Consider the following 20,392-nt stretch of genomic DNA (forward strand, 5'->3'; position numbering starts at 1 on the left):
GTATCCTAGTATGGATTTGGTTCACTTAGAAGAATGCTTATTCTTTATATTAACTTTAGATTATTCAGATCATAGTATTATGTGTTTAGATCAATGTGAGCAAATTCTAAGAGCTCGATTGTGAATTGGACTATATGCCTATGTAAGGGAGTAAGAACTCCCTTTCTCCCCCTGTGCAGGCTACTCAGATCTTGGTTTCAGAAGCATAGGAATACACTGGCAGCTCACCTCTATACTCTGTCCCTCAAGCAGGTGGGTAGGTAGTGGGGGGGAATGGGAGGAGCATTGACTCCACCCCAATACTCATTGAGCAGAGTAGCCAAATAAGTGCAGGGTAGGTAGTAATTTAGTGCTGGCTTAGGCCAACAGTAAATTGTTACTCTCAAGAACAAGTAGGTATCAGGGGAGGAAGTGTGACTCTGATGAGTCTCTATGAGTATGTCAGCACTTCAAGCTAGGGGTGTAATTCCCAGCTCGTGAAGACTCAGCTCTGATCTAGCTGGCACACTAAAAATAAAGTGTAGTTGCAGCACCATGAGCAGGAAGAGGGGCTAGCTGCACTGAGTACGTACCTGTCTGAGACACTGGGGCAGACACTACCCTGTCCCACTGCTCATGCTGCCACAGATTTTTAGCACATTATTTTTAGTGTGCTAGCTCAATCAGAGCTAGCACAGATATGTTTCCTTGAGTTGGGAATCACACTCCCTTCTTGATGTGTAGACTTACCCTGAGGCATTGTGCTTCCTGAGGCTGCTTCTGGGGTGTTGTACGTTACACACACACCGTTACAAGGCTGTGCCTAAGGGCACAGTATAGCCCGACAAGCCAACAAAGCTGATGATCTAGGACAATGAAAACGTATGTTGGTTATTCTGAGTTTTTTGTGTTCCAGATGCAAATTCTACAGAATTTGACCCAAACACAAAATACCCTGTTGTAAGTACTGATTTGTCTCTTCTGTATGTTTTCTTAATACCCCTTTTTTGCCTTGGTTAGATGACAGGCTATGTATCTTTTTCATGTGTTGTGACATGAAGAGATGTCTGCTGTCCATATTTAGCATATTTATTGTTTAAATAGGAACTTAGCACTATAATGAAGATGTAAGAGTAATGAAGATACAATACTGATTTTTATATCAGAGTAATTTGCATGGCCACAAATTGATATAAGCAGAGGATAAGGATTATAACGTAGTTATTGTAGAGTGAAACATAACAAGAAGCTATAAGGTAGGAAAGATCTCTTATCAAAACACAATTTTTTGCAATAAAATTGCAGGGAACATAAATAGAAGTACTGGTATAATTTTTTTTATGTGATAGAGTCACAAAGAGAAAGTGATTCTTTAGGACAGTTTTCTATGCTGTGTGTTTGATGGGACTGTCCCAAAGCAGAGGAAAATTGGTTAAGGATTTAAAAACATCATGGTGGATTTAGTAAAAGTGAAAGTACAAATGGTTCCAATAGTAGTGATTTTGGCTTTTCCAGACAGAAAGTCCTCTTGACTCAATAATATAAAGTTGCACTCGCACCATCCATGTGTGCTCTGGCAAAATTTTGGAAGGGAGCACCCTGATAATATCTCATAGTTGAGGAGAGCATGTAATATTCTCATAACAGGAAAGCTCACAGATGATCTGAATATGAAAAAGATAAGACAAGAGAAATGTTTTAGATAGATATTGAATTAATAGACTGCTAAATGTTAAACTGCTGCTCCAGTGTCAGCTTGCTCCAGAAGTGTTGGGTTGTAATCTGAAATGTAAAAATGAATTTTTTGCTGAGTCTTCAAAATATGAATACAATTTTTTATTTTTTAAGTGATCGTGAAATATGTATATTGACAGAGGTCTGTTAGTCTGAATTTAAAGGTAGATTATCAAAGCGCTGTACAGAATCTTGTCTGCATGCCTCCTATTAAAATCAACGTGAACTTTGAAAATGTACTCATATGTAAACAAATGGAAATTCAGACAGTACACCAACGGTAATGTAGTTTAAAAGATCCCTTTCATTTCCCTCCTTATAGACTGCAAGAGGTCACATTTTACTTACATGCTTCTTTTGAATCTAAGAAATGATGAATGATGAATTTCATAAGTCAATGTACTCTTGAAACCCTGAATATTATCAAGGTTATCTTAAGCCTGTTTGGTGGGCGGATGCAGAAGTTTAGATGCAGAAGGGCCGGGCTACAGGGAAGACTGTGATCTTAGGATGTGTTGAATGCTTGTCCTTGGGAAGGGGGCATCAGCAGAATTTCTTCCTATTATGCCTTTACAGTTTATTCCCTTTCCGAGTCTCACCTACTAAACCTTGTTGCAGGTGACATTTAACCCCCTCAAAATGTTCTTGTCAGTAATCTCATTTTACTTATCCTGATGTTGCCATGTTTCTTTGCTTGTTAAGTAGATGATCTTTGTAACATGCCATTGAAGTGCTATGGATTATTTGTATCCTGTGAACATCCCTTAGTCCTCACTAAAGATGGACTTGAACCAATACCCCATATCTGAATGTCTCACACTTTGAGTTAATTTTGGTCTGGATCTGTATCAGGATTTAAATTTGTCAGCATAGGCTCATTTCCAGCCTCTAGTTTACATGCTGTATTTTTTTATCAATGATTACAGAGAGCTACTGTTTATTACAGTGTAATAGCAATCAGTCTGTGTATTTATTGTTGCTTTTCGTGAGGCAGTTTTGCTGCATCCTCAGTACTTCAACTCTAACAGCAATTTTCTGTGTTAAAGTGCTATAGTAGTACTAAATGTTAGAACAATAGCAAGTGGGCATCTGTGTTGATGACCATGGTTTGAAGATAAACACAAAGAAACCTGAAGTTTTGAAAGCGGAGAGAGTGGAAAAAGAGCTGTTGATTGAAGCTTCAGAAGAAAGAATCTGGGTACTTGGGAAGTACTGAAGGTATGTCTAAACTGCAGTTAAGAACATGCACCTGGCCTGTGCCAGCTGACTCATGGGGCTTGAGCTATGGAGCAGTTTAATTGTGATTTGACGAGCCCAAGCCCAGGCTCTAGGACCCTGTGAAGGGGGAGGATCCCAGAGCTCTCACTGCAACCCAAGCCCAAACGTCTATTCCACAATTAAACAACCACTTAGCCAGAGTCAGCTGGCACAGGCCAACTGCAGGTGTCTTATTGGAGTGTAGACATACCCTTAGTGCTATCAAAGAGAGATCTGGAGAATTGAAAAGAAGAGCCCAGTGTGCATGGGTGACTGGAAAAAGATAGAAGGAGTACTGTAGGACCTCAGTTAAGTAACAAACTGAAAGGAAAAGTATATGCTGCATGTGTTTTTCCCTGCCTGCTCTGTGGTTTAGAAATGGTCGGGTCTTTTGCATATGGAAGAAAAAAGATTTTCTATGATACTAAGACACTGGTAGTAGCACGTAATATATTGAGAATGGCAGGCAAATGGAGGGAAGACAGAGTGTGCATGGAAGAAATTTGGGGGAAGATGAACATGGGACTCCCAGTAATAAATAGGCTGGAGAGTGCACATTTGAAGTGGGTGGACAAGTGATACGAATGGGAGAAGAATGATTTACAAAGAAAGCATGGGAGGAAGAGTTCAGCAAGAAAGGATGTGGAAGACAGAAGATACGATGGAGAGACTGTTAAAAGAAGATTGAAGAGAAAAGGACTGGAACCCAAGACCTATGAACCCCTGTCATGGACCTGAAGGAGTAGCGAAGACTTGTGGGCACCTCTGACCCCATACAAAAGGGAAAAGATGTTGAGAAGTGAATTGAAGCTCATATCTATGACAGATATTGCTGTTGTACGGAAATATCATGAATCATTGGGTGATCTGCAGCATTTTCATTGCATTAAAGGAGAAGCAAGACATTCATTCAAGTACAATTTAAATGGAGAAAATAATGGAATAAATGTAAAATCTGAAAGTCATGAAAGATTAATGTAATTAATGGAGTTTAAACAGTTTGCGTGTGATGTGCATAACAGCTACTCTACAAAGCATGTTTCTGAATCTTAATCTGTATAGTGGGAATGCTGATATTTCACAGCTGACCTCTGAGTGAGGCAAAGCGAACCTTCAGTTGTTTCAACTGGACATCTTACCATATTAATACCTGTAACCGTAAAGGCTTCAGTTTAACAAAGCCTGCATTGTATTAAAATATTTGGATATTGTTTATAGTAATGTACAGAAATAATTTAACGGGGATCAGGTTAGTAAGGTTTGTGAATTATTGAGGCCATAGAGATGATTTCATGCACCGTGAGAGCTGATGAGGGAACACTGTGTCACTCCCATGGTAGCACCCTCAGCAGCTCAGTAAGGCTTGAAACAGAAGTAGAGCACTTACTGTACTCCTCTTCCTTGTGTTGGCTACTCCTCCTCTGGAAGTTGCTCCTGGAGAATTGGGGTGGAGAAACACTGGTCCAGTAACAGTTGGGTTTTGCTTGTTTTTTTTTTTTTAATAAAAAATTAGGACTATGTGATTGCTGAACCATGGCAATAGGTGAGGATTCTCAGGGGCAGGTGTAGAACTTGGAATTTCTTGTAACTCTTTTTAATTTACTACCTGTAGTATTGCCAGCCTCAAGTGTTCAAAAATCATGAGCCAAACCCCAGAAATCACGAGATTGGCTTAACACTCATGAGATTCTTATAAATAATTAATACATTTTGGGTTCTTTTTATTTGCCTTCTGGGATTTGAGCTTGTAAGAGTCTGTTTTACAGCTTTTCTCTGCAAACATGAAGACTAGAAACTTATTTAAATAATAAAAAAAAAAAGCTAAGATTTTCACACAATCACCTGACTCAAGGAGCTGCGGCTAAGAAAAACAGCAAAAATCACAAGAATCATGATAAAGTCACAAGAATTGGCAACACTATTAATTGACTGTGTCCTTGCAACTATAATGGCCCAAGTGATATTGCTGTAATAGAATGCACAGAAACTGTTTTGATCAAAAGTTTTTAGCACTGTGAAGATTTTCTTTTTGAGATTTTTGCTTTTAATTCTAAAGTTGAAGAGGTAAATGTTGTGACTTGACTTGTTTGAAGAGTAACAAATGCATACTTAAGCTATAAGGGAGTTTCCTACCGTGTTGTTGATCTATATCAGTTCAACTATTATTCATCTATTTAATCTTGTTCCATGGTTCAGTGTGATTACAAGAGCATTATTTGGCATTGATCCTGCCGACACACCCAGGAGTAACTTTATGCACATGAGTACTCCTGCTGAGCTCCATGGGTAGTCAGAGGGGCTACACGCAGGAGTTAAGTTAATCTGTAGGTGTTGCAGGACTGGAACCGTAGTGTGCAGTTGATATTTCAGTGCTGAGAAACCATTTGATAGTTTCTGCATACAAAACACTGGTTGATGAGTTTTTTTAGTGACTTGCACATTGTAAAGTTTAACTACAAAGTTTGTTTTAAACAAAATTGTACCATTTTTCCTTCTCACATGGTGAAAAGCATTATAAAATGTGTCTAGGGGATTTAAATTAAAGTGGACATGTCTGAGTTTCCTGTTATAGTTGTTAGCATTAATGCATTTATCCATCCTTGCTTTAGCACTAGAAATAGTCTTGAACTAAAATCTTTTATCTGAATGTCACAAAATAATAATTAATAGTTCTTTTAATCTGTAGAACTCCAAGCACTTTGCACAGATGGGTAAGTTTCATCTATAGATGGGAGAAGAAATAGCACAGAGAGGTGAAGTGACTTGCTCAAGGTTACCCAGTTCATCAGTAGCAGAACCGGGCATAGAACCCAGCTCTCCTTACTCTCGACAATAGGAGAAATTTCTGACTTTGACTGTGTTACTAACACTGCTTGAAGATGCTGATTTTATTTTTAAAACTTTATTTTCCATGATATTTCTGATATTACATGTGGTATGAAGTGCTCTTGACCTTTTGGAATAAGTAAAATGTAAGCATTTTTTATAACCCTGAGCATTGGGTCAGAAGTGGGCTTTGAGAGCAAGTGACACTTTTATAACACTATTTAATGCTTACTTCCCGTTGCCTGCTTTTTCTATAGCTTACAAGAAGTGTTAGTAACACAGTCAAAGTCAGAAATTTCTCCTATTGTACAACACAGATAAAATGAAAAGAAATATAGATCCCAGTCCTGCAAATGCTTGCACACATAAGTAATTCCGTTTAGTTTACTGTGATTACTTGCATGTGTAAAGTTGCTCATTTACAGAAGTATTTGCAGGGTTGGGTCCATAGCAAGAATTGAAATAAAAACAAGGTGTATGAAAATACTTTATATTTGGCCAAAAATAAACTACTTGAAAAATATTTTTTTCCAAGAAACACTAGTTACTTAAGGACCAAAGTGTACACAGTAGTCTATTTTAGGTACCTTATTTTATCTCACAATCTTTAATTTATCCTCTCAACACCCCTGTGAGGTAGGAAAGTGTTCTTATCCCTATTTTATAGATGGGGAACTGAGGTACAGAGAGACTAAGTGACTTGCCCAAGGTTACATGGTAGAGTAGGGTCTTGAACTCAGGTCTTCCAGGTCCTAAGTTAGTGGCCTATCCTTCTTCTTACAGGGATGCCTTATTTTTAATTGAATTGAATCCTACACTCTCATGAAGTCAGTGTCTAAGCTCCTATTGATTCATTGAAAGAGGTTAAGTGTTATTTCTATGCATAAATTGTAATGTGTATCTATAACAAATGCAAAAAAACAAATTTCAGAAGTTGTGCATGTATAGCCAAACCAGAAAAATGTCTTACCACTTATGTGAAAGAGTGAAATCTCCCTTCCTTTAGAGTATTCCCACTCTGAATATTTTTCAGGGCTGCCTCAAATCCATTTGAAAAAATGGATATAAGATGTCCCTGCTGTGAGACTGACAGGCATTAGGATCTGAACCAATAGAAATATATCTCATCTGCCCTCTGCACCTATGTAGCCATGTACTGTAAGTTGTTCCCAGTTTAGGGCCTGATTCAGAAACATGTTTGGTGTTTCCTATGAAGTGTTGAGCACTTTCAACATCCCTTTTCTTCAATGGGAGTTGAAGACACTTAGCACCTTTCAGGATTGGACCCTTAAAGTCAGAGCTCCCTTAAAGAAAAGGTGTTTGGAAGTTTCATTTTAGCAAAGAGATCGCCTCTTAAATTGCAACTGGTGTTACAGTTAGCTGTATGGGTGAAAGTATTTTCATAATAATACAAACATCATCCCACGCAACTGCAATCCAAGCCTGTCTCTCATAGTTGCGGTGAATATTGCTTGCTAAAAGGTTCCCGGAACGAGCAAAATGTTACTTTAAAAAATGTAAACAGTGAAGTAAATTTTTGGAACATTTTTTCTTTGAACTGTCTGTCATAAGGCAGAACATGATACCAGCAGAGAGAATGGTGGATGCTCTGCTTGTAGCCAGGTACTGTAAAGTCCTGACCATCCATCTAATTCATCATCAGATGTTTTTTTCTGGGTCCTCTGGAAAATAAATAGAATGTAATCATGGAATTAAATGCTGTACCATAATGCATATGCATAAGCAGGACAAATGAAGGATGCATAAACAACCTTAATTCTGACATTTCCTAACTTTGAGTGCTTGACTTTCTAACCCTAATAATATTTTTTTTAATGAGTTATTAACTGTAACTTAAAGTTGTTAAAGTAAATGGATATCAAAGATATTTTATTATGATATTGTCAATAGCAAGAATATGCAAAAGCTGATTTATAATGAAGGAATCAAAACCTTTAGTGTCAGAATGGTTTAATGAATAAATCCTGTTAGAACATAGGACATCAGTCCAGAGGTCACAGAGACATTTATGATACAGTAGAACCTCAAAGTTATGAACACCAGAGTTATGAACTGACTGATCAACCACACATCTCATTTGGAACTGGAAGTATGGAATCAGGCAACAGCAGAAACCAAAAAAATAAAAAATAAAATACTGTATAGTACTGTTTTAAACATAAACTACTAAAAAAATAAAGGGAAGTTAAAAAAAAGATTTGACAAGGCAAGGAAACTGTTTCTGTGCTTGTTTCATTTTAATTAAGATGATTAAAAGCAGCATTTTTCTTCTGCACAGTAAAGTTTCAAAGCTGTATTAAGTCAATGTTCAGTTGTGAACTTTTAAAAGAACAACCATAATGCTTTGTTCAGAGTTATGAACATTTCAGAGTTACAAACAGCCTCCATTCCTGAGATGTTTGTAACTCTGAGGTTCTACTGTAATAGGCGGGCCATATTTGATCTTAGATTTGATATAATTCATTTTGTATGTATACAGTTATGATATTCCTTATAGATTTTTATTTGATTCACCTAAGTACAGCTATTTTTGTTAGATATATTTTATGCACGTTATTGAGGAAAATATTTTTAAAAAATAGTAAATAGAATATTGGTAAGTTTGTATTTAACATATGAATCTTAAATATATCTAATTCAGATATTTTACTATATTGAGATGTGTGTCCTGACTTAAATTGAATTGACTAGTATACTGTAGTGAACAATCCTTGCTGTGAGTGATAGACTGACAATGTATATGACCACATATTCCTTCCAAAAACATGAATTCAAACTGTCCCATGTTTCAAAGTACTACCCCCACATAAAGCAGGAGTTATATAAAGGCCATTTCCTTAATCATGTTTTTGTAGCATGAAATAAAAATGTTAATTCTAAAATAACTGGGAAGTGACCTGCTTAGAGTGTGTTGATACCCAGTATAAAGGAAATACAGTACAAGGAGACCAATCCTTTTACACTAAAGAAAATCTTTATTATCTGCTGATAATGTTATCACAATAAGTAAATCTGTAAACACACACATATATATATATATATACTTTTTATGAATACCAAGTTTTTTCTTTCTTCCTTTGCCAGTGGTGGTCCTCCTCCTTTTGTCTTACTGGCCTGTGCCAGTTACACGTTTTATAATGGACAGAAATTCTTCAAAGCTGACTTTCCCATCATTATTTTTGTCCAACGATTTAATTATGTTATCGAGAGAGAATGCATCCTGTTTTTATAGAAAAATCATTAAAAAAATTAAGTAAAAAAATTAATGGTCATAGATACTTCCTGATAAGAAACATAGCCCATAAAGTATGCTAACTATTAAAGTTACTATGGAGGTGTTGCTACTACTATGGGGTCTACCAGTAAGTACATGGGGGGGGGGTGTGGAGGGAGATTGTTATATTGACTAACCAAGAAATGCAGTGCCCACAGTCTGCTAACATTGTTATCAAAGACATACCAGTCCTCTGAAAAGTGTGAGCAATCATCTGCCTTTTACCTTTCATTATAGAAGAGCATTCCTAAGAAATAGTTAAAATTCTCACAGTCAGACTATAAAGAAGTAGTTTGGACTATATCACAAAGATGGGGAAAGAAAGACAGGTGAGAAAGCAGTAGCATAGACTCACTGAGCAACGGTGGTCACCATTAAAAGTCAACATCTACCACACAGTACTATCTGAGGGTCTAACCCAGAGCCCACTTACATCAGTTGAAAGAATCGCATTGACTTCACTGGACTTTGGATCAGGCCCTGAGACAGGACTGTTCCCCCCTGTATTTAGAATACTCTGTATTGTATTAGCAAAATTGTTTAAATGTGGTAAATCTAGCTAAGAGCATTAACTCCTTTTAGTCCAGTCCATATTATGAAAGTGCACATGGTATTCTGGTGCAGTGAATTTTCTGAAAACACTCTTGGTAATTAGTCAGATGTATGAAGTGGGATAAATCTAGTTTTGATTGTGATTTAAGTTGCTTTTTTATGTTGTGTCATACTTTATATCATCTATTTCAGTGTCAAACAAGTTGCACATTTCTGCAAACAGGGAAAATGCTAGAAAAATCTACTATCCAAATTGCAAATAGAAATCATTGATAACACAGGTGAAATGTGAATGCTCAATCAAATCTGGATTTATTTTTCTCCAAAGCTGAACCGGCTATGACTGATATAAAAAAGTTTTAGTAAGAAAGCACCTTAGCAGACTTACAAATTTGTTTCCAATTAACTTTTCCAATTAACTAAACTATGACTATAAATTATGATAATTGTTTGATAAGGAAACACTTTTTTATATTTTATGATTTTTCCATAGGTTTAATTGCATATACTGGATCATGTAAAAGATTTTTCTCCATCCAACAAATTGTAGCAAAATGAATAAAGTGGATTTTTGTTATTCACAAAATTCTGGAATTTCCACTGAGGTCAGGCCTTTGACAAAATGTACCAACATTGATTCAGCACACCCACATTTAACATCTAAATGGCCAGTCCAGCAAAGAAAACTATTTGGAGTCCTACTGAAGTCAAAACCCAACTCCAGTTAATCTTCCAAAATCTGATAATTCTTGAAACCCTCAAATGGTGTCATATGAACATTTCTGCAGATCAAATGGTGGTGGTGATTTTTTGCCTTTGCACTTTTCTTAAAATCACAGAGAATTATCATCTCCATTTCCATTACAGCAGGGACTTCAACTATTTACCAGCTTCTTCAGACTTCTTACCTGAATTCTGATACTTCTGTTTTCAGAATCGAATAATTACCAGTCACATTTATGTAGTCTCAAAGTCTAAGACCTTCCGAGATGACTCAAGATACAGTATATAGACTTGGGGGAATATTTTATATGATCCAGTTGGTGCAACTTTGCCTTCAGAACACCTTATAAAATACATTAAAAGTATTTCTTTCATAGTGCTAAGTTGTGAACTCCTTACAACTATGTGAGTAAGGCAGGTGTTGGATTCACATACTGACCCTTTGACAATGATCATTAAAGTCAGTGGGGGCATAAGGCTCTGCCTTGCAGGATCAGGGCCTATATTTACATTTTCCCACTCATTCCACAGAGAGTATAATTGATGCTGCTTGGGCTACACTTACCTTCAGATACTGTGAAAATTGATTCTGAAGCAGGTTTTTTAGTCCACCAATGGACAGCGCGCTGGTACTACCCTCCATCAGTGCATATTGGGTGAAATATTTTAAAAGGTTATCATCAAGTAAATTTTCCATATTTCTGATTATATTCCTGAAGAATAACTGTGAAAACAAAAACAAAACCCTACTTTTGAATGTTTAAAAAGAAGGAAAAAATCAGTGATGGATTTCATTCCAGGTAGCATGTGTCTGTTTTGGATGAAGAGGGCAAGCAGTTGGTATAAACAACAATTGCTTATTATAAGTGCAGTTTTTGAATTAGAAATGATTATGTTAACTAAGCAGTTATCAACAGGTGAAAATGTAAATCTCCTCTAATATAATGAAACTATCAACTAGGTATGTAGGTTTGTTTGATTTTTTTTCCTATTGAGATAATTCTGTTCCCACCAATATCTCAGCAGTGAATATGTTATACTTAACTGTTAACCCATAGGTACAGTGGTCTTTTTCCTCAATATAATGGGCTCAACCCATTTCTAAATGAAAATGCTAAATTAATATAAGAGATTTTAAACGTGTAATAAATTCAGATCGTACTTACCTGACTCACGAAACCCAGAACAACTAACAGAATCCAGCAGGAGTGAGAATTGCGGGGTTGGGACAACCTTTATAGTCTTCATGCTTCCACCCCACCCCGATTATGAAATTTTTCTTTTGTCATTAAAAACAGTACACTAATTTTAATCTTATAGCTCCAATGATCAAAGGTTTTGCATACTTTAGAAAAAAGACTTAATGAAAACAGTTTTACAACTGAAGGGGCACCATAAACCCCTACCCATGAGGTTTCATAAAGTCCTTTCTGTGGGTATTTCCCCCTACAAACCGTGTGTTTTAGTTTTTAATCTCTGCCACACCTGCTTCAGAATTAGCCTGGGGAAAGCTTCTACAGAGAGAGGCTTTTTTGCCTATGCATAAAACGTTGTTGTTTCCAAAACATATGTTGCCTGATCCTTTTTAATGGTTAATAATACTTGTATTGATTGCCAGTTGATCCTGATTAATGAGCTGGGGATAAGAGGGTTCTTGTCCCAGAATCAGGCTACACAGAACTAAAACCAACATGTTCAGTATCTCAGCGGGAGCCTCGGGGTCTATGGCAAGGACACACACTGAGGGCAAAGCCAAGTCTTGGTAATTTTTATTAAAACCAGTACTAGAGACAGAAAAGCCCCAAGCCACGTACACAGACAAGAGTAATACAGTATTGGGGACGTCTGTGGAATCATTCCTTTGCATATGCTCTTAGACTTCTATACTTAACACCCTTTCTTGAGGTCCTGGTGATAAGAGACATGCTGAGTGAGTCCAATAGTCCAGGTTCCCCAATGCTCAAGAGTGGTGGCTGATAACAATAGAGCTGGTGTCAAATAACAGTAGAACTGAAGGGTCAAATGAGGGAAAGCTAACCATGGTGGTTTGGCCTATTACAAGGCCTGAACACTATCATGAATATTCATTCTAATGCCCAGCTTTCCATGTCCAAATCTAACTTCCTCACCCTTATAATATTGGAATGCATTTATCCTATAGGTTCACTTATTAATGCAATTTAATTCATTATCATATATGCCAGCTATGGCTCAAGCAAGCTTGTGGTTAGACATCTGCCAACAATTCTATCCTAAAATATCCAAGCCCAGTATCACTTCAGTATTCCTGCGGTTGTCTGGTATCGATATATTCCAACTCCTGCTATTGAGCAAGCTATTCCTAGTTCCCCAAAACCTAAGGGTAACTGTCAGGTCATTTATCTATGTCAAGGGTCACAGGCCTTCTGTGCTTGGCTATACTTATGCTAACCTGCTAATGTCTTACAGGATACAGACCTGTAGGTTCCTTGTGGTACTGCTGAATCTAATAAAAATCTAAGCTAGTTCTATGGGCTACTCTTAGCATACAGCATTTTATCATAAAACATATTCATTGACCTTCTGAGCTAGAAGAATGTAAAAGAAATGTAATGCAGGTTTAGGAGTGGATGGGTAACAGTTACAGTACAGTCCAAGAAGCTGTCTGTATTTAAAATACAGACCTAATTTTTAAGTGTTTTTTATTTTGAGTTTTCATTTATAATTCTCCAAAGCATTTCAGCTAAAAGCTGGTTAGGAAAAATGAACTCTAAGGTGCTGAAGGTCCAGTGTACTCCTTATTGGTGCTGATGACTTTTGTCTTTATTTGTTATTGTGGTCTGCTCTCATGGTCATACTTGAAACTGCTTTCTTCCTGGAGATCCAGGTGTGGTGCTTGTAATCCATGCTCAGATTGTGAGGGGTAATGAATGTGTCTTGTGTCTGTAATTTATGATGCAGTTCACCATGGGTCAGTCATCTCTACCCTGTGGCAGAGAAACCATTTTATCAAGGGTCATGGAGTCTAAATATTCCTCTGACAATGACATTGTTTTGGTAGCATAGACAGGGCATTTTAACACAGTAGAGCTGGGCAAATAATGTGCTTGATAGCCTGGAGATTCATTCCAAGCTCACACAGATGTCCCTGTAAGTGCTACAAGGACCGTGTCACTTTCCATGATCCTGTTTACAAAGTCAAAATTCCCTTAAAATTGGCTTCTTATGTGACTGTTCACCCCTGTAAACTAGTTTGGTAAAATATTTGCAAACACAAAAGATGGGGAGAACCATCAAAATGAACTGGATTATAAATTTGAACAAATATTTGTGAACTTTTTTTTTGCAGCATTCACTTATTTTTGTGTGTATGCAACTTGTATATAATAAGTACCTTCCAGAGCATTAGTGATCTAGTCAGTTAGTAAAATCTCTCTTTAACTCTGCATGATCTGACGTAGAGGGAAAAATTATAGAGCAGTTCAGGTTTCTCAGATAGGTGGCATAAACTATGACCATGTGTTTCTGTGACATACAGGACACACATATTGCAAATATCTGGAATGAGCTGTTGTTTTAGTGAATAAGCATAATGAAGGGAAGTGTAAATTCTTAGACTGAACTGGAAAAATCTACAGCCTGTGAAATCTTTGCTATGCTGTGTGCAGAACTTGCCTAATGCAGCATCTGGGGTAAAATAAAGGGACACGTATAGTTACAGGTCAGCAAGAGTGCAGTACGGCTTTGAATCAGGTTGTACCACAGGATATAGTAACCAGCAAATGAGATAAATGCCTATTGTGGGGACACAGGTGGCAAAAGGTAGAATGAAAGCTGGGCTGGAGTGCCTTTCCACCGACTGCGCAGGCATTGGTCACAGCTCATGAAGTACAGCAATACCTGTATCCTGTGGGTTGCAATCAGCATTAGTCATTCCCTCACTATTGTACATGAGTGTGCCGCCAGCAACAACAGTATGCTGTCACCATGCTGTGGGTTAGCACTAAGTCTTCCTGACTAATCAAAATATCATATTGGTCCTCTGGTCACAGGGAGAGATGTGTCTGATAGGCAAATCTGTTTTATTGCAGGCAAACAACCTGAAATACCACTCTATATATGTGTATATGTGTGTGCATGCGTGCGCGCGCACGTGTGCAGTTTCTGACTACCTGCACTAGGCAAAATCCCAAATACACTGCCATTTTCTAGAGTGGAACAACTCTGCCTGATGTGTGTTGCACAGAAACTGTAGTGTGATGTGCAGATCAAAGGGATGCACAGATGGCGCTTGGTATCTCTAAATCCAGCAGCCATTAGGATGTGGCGCTCTGCAAAATGGAAAAAGAATGAAAGGTGAGAGCGCATTGAGAGTCAGCCTGGTCGTACACGGCCTTTTTCAAGGCATGTGTTGCGAGATGTGGAAAATTTAATCTCAACCACAAATGGAAGATGTGGGCCAAAATAACTACCTGTGTCAATGTCCTTGAATTATTTATGAGATCAGGAGGACACAAAGTATAAATGGGGCAATGGGGAGCATCCAGAGAGGAGCAGATTGCCCAGAAATCATCAGCTATAACCCTTGCTACGGGTGGGGACCTCACTCAGAGAATCAGCAAAGAATCCTGTGGCACCTTATAGACTAACAGAAGTTTTGCAGCATGAGCTTTCGTGGGTGAATACCCACTTCTTCGGATGCAAGCAGAGAATTGTACTTAAAGCCAGTAAAGAGAAGGTAGTGTCACTCCTGGATGTGGATCTGTTGTAGTGGCAGTAGAGGGAGATGAGAGCAGCTTGTTGTATTTGGTCCATAAATAAAGTAGGCAATGTGCTTTGGTCGTTACAACTTCAGATGTGCAAAGGTTCTTTATGTCTCATCTTGCAGAATACAATTTGCTGAATAATGTCCTGGTTGGCTATCCGAATCTACAGACTCAATTTCTTCTAGGCACTCCCTCGTTATGCTGTGACACTTACATAATCGTATGTACAAGGTGTCTCCCTCACAGAATCGGGTGTGGTTGCTACAGTGATGAACAATTCAGTAGAAGCATTATTAGTGGCAGACTTTATGCTGTGATGTACAGCCTAGTGTGTTGCATCTGAGTCAGTTGCCCATGAAGTGTACACACTTGACAGCCAGATTGTTACTACAACAAAGCTCTCTAAACTGAGTATGCACCCATACTACATGAGGCACAGGCCTGGGGAGGAGAATGTACCAAAAAGTGGTTATCTCATAGCGCTTCCTGAAACCATGATCCTGCGGCAATACCATAAAGCTGCTACCCCACAGCTGCTATTTACAATTGGCTAAAAATTTAATTGCTTTGTTCTCAGACCTGTTTTATAGAACCCTTACAAAGAATTACCTGTCTAAAGAACTGCAGACCCTCATTAATCTATATTTCAGTAAGACACAGACTCACAAATCTACAATAGAAGGTACAGAACAGTAAGGTTTTGCTGCGCAGCTGGGGTGATGCCAGTGTAGATAATGTTAAGCTTCATATGGGATGTTAAGGTGTTGTTGCCACATTACACCGTGGCTATGCCCCTGATGCTGGGTAAACCCTAAAACGGAGCCTGCCATCTTTCCTCCTCCCAGATGCTGGTGCTTGTGAGAGTGGGATTGGTGGGGAGAGACTGAGTCAAACTCTCAAGCCCATTGACTTTCAATGAAAATTAGGCTCCTAAGTGCCTAAATCACTTTTTAACATGGGACTTAGCTATCTGAGTTACTTACGCCTTGTGACACTGAGCAGAGCAACGATTAAATACCATTCAAAATCTGGGTCCCAGTGCTCCCAGAGCAGCTGTGCTGTAATTGCTGCAGGGGTAAGGAGGAATCCAGAAGATGATGTCGCAGTGTACATTAACAGGCTTGTGCGGAGGAAATTATAAAGCACCACCTCCTCTCTCCTCAGCAGCAGCTGGGCTCCGAGCTGTAGAAAGCACGGAGGCAACAGCAGCCTTGAGAGCTGCTAATAAGGAGAAATTATGATATTCTTTTTAAGGGTCTCCAGGACTCCATCAGCAGCCTCTAAAGCCACCTGCTTGGCTCCTTTTCCATATCCCTGGCAACTTCACTGTATCTACTATGACACCAACCAGAGCCTAGCTTGGCCTCCCTGATGTTTTCAGACTCAGCAGCAGGAAGAGCCCTGTCACGGAGAAAGAAAAGCAGAAGGAGAAATAAATTACCCTGCCTTGGAGATTAGATAGTTCCAAGAGCTAGGCACAGGTTACCTGGGCTCCCTTTTAGCTCATAGGAAGCATGGCATCATTCTCAGTGATCACACTGGTGCACTTGCTAATCCTTAGTCCCCATTAGTCCATGCCTGGGCTGCCCCACTAATGCAGGTTGTTAAGGTTCTCATGTACTACTTTTGGGTATTTCTGTTACCCATGTAAGACAAAGAATAGTAGAAATTATAAGCACAGAAGTCATGGCCTCACCTTTCACACCCAAAACCATGTCTGTTAGCAGATATATTTTGAATTTTAAATACGATCTCTATCTATAGCAGTGGTCCCCAAACTATGAGGCGCATCTGCTCAGGGGGCACAGAGGAATGTTCGGGGGGCCTGGGCCAGTCCCCATTGCAGGTGGGGAGAGAGCATCACCCAGCCCGCTATGCCCGCAGTTCCGCTCTGGCCAAAGCCAAGGCCCTGGCTTCGGCTCCTGGCCTCGACCACAGCCCAGCTCCCAGCCACAGCTCCCAATCCTGGCTTTCGGCCCCACACCTGGCTGTGACTTCTGCTCCTTGACTCCCACCCTCAGGTCCAGCCTCGGGCCCCAGCTCCCAGGAGGTTGCGGACAGATTGCATTACAGTTAAGGGGGGAGGGAGTGACAAAAAGTTTGGGGACCACTGATCTATAATATCCATTGATCAGTCTCCAGAGGGGTGTTTTAACATGTTCAGTAAATAATTTGATATTAGTCATTTTAACTGATACAGTCTGCTGGAAGCAAAACACATAGAAGTTGCAAGAGGTGGTTGTTGCTGTGTTCTGCTGTTCTCAGCCAAGCTAATTAGGCTCCTAAATGGACCCTCTGGTACCATAGGTGCTGACTTACTCAAACCCCCCGCTCCACCCCAGGCCCTGCCCCTGCTCCACCCCTTCCTCCAAGCCCCCACCCCACTTTTTCCCACCCCTGCCCGGCCTCTTTCCACCCCCTGGTCCCTGCCTGCCTGCCCTGGCTCTGCGCAGCTCCCATAAGCGGCCAACATGTCCCTGTGGCTCCTAGGCACAGGTGTAATCAGGGAAGCTCCATGCGCTGCCCCTGCCCTGAGCGCCTGTTCTGTATCTCCCATTGGCCAGGAACCCTAAGTGGATCATGGGAGTCACCCTGAGAGAATTACAGGCATGGACCTGTGATTTGGGAAGAGTGTCCATGGTGAGATTGAGTAAGGGGTACAGCTAACCCTGCGCCCATAACATTAACCTCAACTTAGGGAAAAAGAGCCTCAGCAATTTTAAAAGATCCTGATAGAAGCACCAACCACTCAACATGCATCCATCAGTATTATTAAAAATAAATGTGGACATCACATAACAGATGTCTTTTCTTGCAAACAAGGCAATTTAGCAACTGCTATATTCCACAACTGACTGAACAGTTACTCAGCTCATCTCTTTGGAGCATTCCATCTTAAGCTTTAAAGCAACTTTCTGCTCCATCAGGAAACCATTTGAAATAGAGATAATTAAAGATTATACAAGATAATAAACTCATATATGCTGTTTCTTCAACATTCAACATGGAAATTCAAAATCTGTTCAAACAGCATACAGGTGTGGAGGGAACTTAAAACATGAAACAGGTGACCATTTTTTAAAGAACACAACATACCTAGGAGTAGTTAGTACTTTTCTACTCAGAGAAGTGAATATGCAAAAATAGCACCTTCTTACTCAACAGATCTTCTTTCCCTGTATATTCAGCGAAATAACTCAATTACTTCAGTGACAAAATATATTTAAATTGCTTTTTACTCCTGGTAGTACTGGAGAGCCAACACATTTAAGAGGGAGTGAGATGGTTCTTATTCCTTGTTAGGGTGACCAGGTGTCTGGGTTTCGACCAGAACACCCGTTCAAAAAGAGACCCTGGTGGCTCCAGTCAGCACCGCTGACCAGGCTGTTAAAAGTCCAGTCAGCGGTGTAGCAGAGCTAAGGCAGGCTAGTCCTGGGGCATCACACTGCGCCCCGGAAGCGGCCAGCTGGTCTGGCTCCTAGGTGGAGGGCCATGGGGCTCTGCGCGCTGCCCCCGGCCAATGGGAGCCGGGGCGGGGCGGTGCCTGCAGGCAAGAGCAGCCCGCACCTGGAGCCTCCTGCCCCCACTCCCACCTAGGAGCTGGACCTGCTGGCTGCTTCTGGGATGCAGCGTGGTGCCCCAGGACAGGCAGGCAGCCTGCCTTAGTCCTCGCACTGTGCTACTGACTGGGAGCTGCCTGAGTAAGCCCCAGAGCCTGCACCCCCAGCCGGAGCCCTCACCCCTCCCCACACCCCAACTCCCTGCTCCAGCCCGGAGTCCTGCCCCGCACCCTGAACCCCTCATTTCTGGCTCCACCCCAGAGCCTGCACCCCCATTTAGAGCCCTCTCCCACACCACAACCCTCTGCCCCAGCCCAGTGAAAGTGAGTGAGGGTGGGGGAGAGTGAGCCACTGAGGGAGGGGGAAATGTAGTCAGTGGGGGGCAGGGCCTCAGAGAAGGGGCAGGGCTAGTGTGTTCGGTTTTGTGCCAATAGAAACTTGGCAACCCCATTCCTTGTGCATCATCAACAGAATTATTTAATAAATTCTAATCAACTTGCAAACCCATTGAAGGCCCTGGAGCTGTGTAGGGTTGAACAGGTGTCACTCAGGATTTAATTTAGCTGGTAATACCTTTATTACAGATGATGTTGAGTTAGAAGAAAATAACCCAGCTTGACTCTGAGCTTGCAGGATTGGTAGTTTAAGAAACACAGTTTCTTGTAAACTGAGCACATTTACTATGGCATGGCATAATCTTGGAGCTGAACTGTGCATTTTACAATTTTACAATGTTATTTCTGAGAGTAGAACTGCACTTTAAACCTTCAGCAAGCCTTTGATCTTCCCTGGCAGGGTAAATTACTAAATTAGAATAGCACAATTTGTGTGGACAATTGTAAACAAAGTGGTGATTAACTCTTATTCAGTGCTTGTAACAGTTTACTGAACAGGTTGGGCCCAGCCAAGCATGTGTCAGCTACTGATCTAATAAATAGGTACTGGTAGGTGTATTTGGTAACGTATAGTACCTACTAAATCTGCTTTTGTAACATCATCTGCTTTTGCTGGATTCTTAATGTTTCTTTTGAGTACACACCTACATTCCAAAGGGTGGTAAATATAGTGCTGACAAAGCATAGATGCAGACGGCTGCTTGCAACACATAGACAGCGTTTGCAAGGCTTTTGCAAGCAGGCTTGCTTGCTAGGCCAGTACACTGTCACACTTGTCATGGCCTCGGTATTGAATTTAGGACACAGAGTGGGGTGTGACCAAATTTAAACTGAAGCCAGCCAAAGTGGATGCTCTGAGATTGGCCCACACCCATTACAGAGGGCTTTCTTGGGGACTGTAGGTTTTGTCATAAACAATTATGGATGTGTCTTCCTGATCTAAGAGGAAACTATGACAAACTGACAAGGCCAGACCTAAAGAAGAGCTCTGTGTAAGCTCGAAAGCACATCTCTCTCACCAACAGAAGCTGGTCTAATAACAGATATCAGTTCACCCACCTTGTGAAGCTGATGTAGAGAAACAAAAGTGAACAGCTTTCAAAACTTCTAAGAAAGAGCTCTGCAGGTTATCAGTATTCAGTAAACCAAATTACACTCAGAAGTGTGTGTTGCATAAGACACTGAATTTTGGTTTGGAGTAGGTATTCAGGCAGGTGTATGACATGGGGGAAGAATGTCACATGGCATACTTTACAGGAAATTACTTCCTCAAAAGATAGCCTAAGTCCTGGTAGAGAAGTCATGGCTTGTATTGTGTGGTTCTAT

The 20,392-nt window shown here is 40.1% G+C and overlaps 1 protein-coding gene across 10 annotated transcripts in view; it reads left to right on the forward strand.

Annotated features, from left to right (window-relative positions):
* CTPS2 (CTP synthase 2) overlaps positions 1-20,392 on the forward strand; it is a 158,064-nt gene that overhangs the window by 64,731 nt on the left and 72,941 nt on the right. For all 10 annotated transcript variants that reach the window (XM_045022516.1, XM_045022306.1, XM_045022006.1 and 7 more), the window contains one exon: positions 896-939. In XM_045022516.1, coding sequence (XP_044878451.1) covers positions 896-939 — 44 coding nt within the window. The remainder of the gene's footprint in view (positions 1-895; positions 940-20,392) is intronic.

Source organism: Mauremys mutica, chromosome 1 (genome assembly GCF_020497125.1).
Source record: "Mauremys mutica isolate MM-2020 ecotype Southern chromosome 1, ASM2049712v1, whole genome shotgun sequence".
Lineage (NCBI taxonomy): Eukaryota > Metazoa > Chordata > Testudines > Geoemydidae > Mauremys > Mauremys mutica.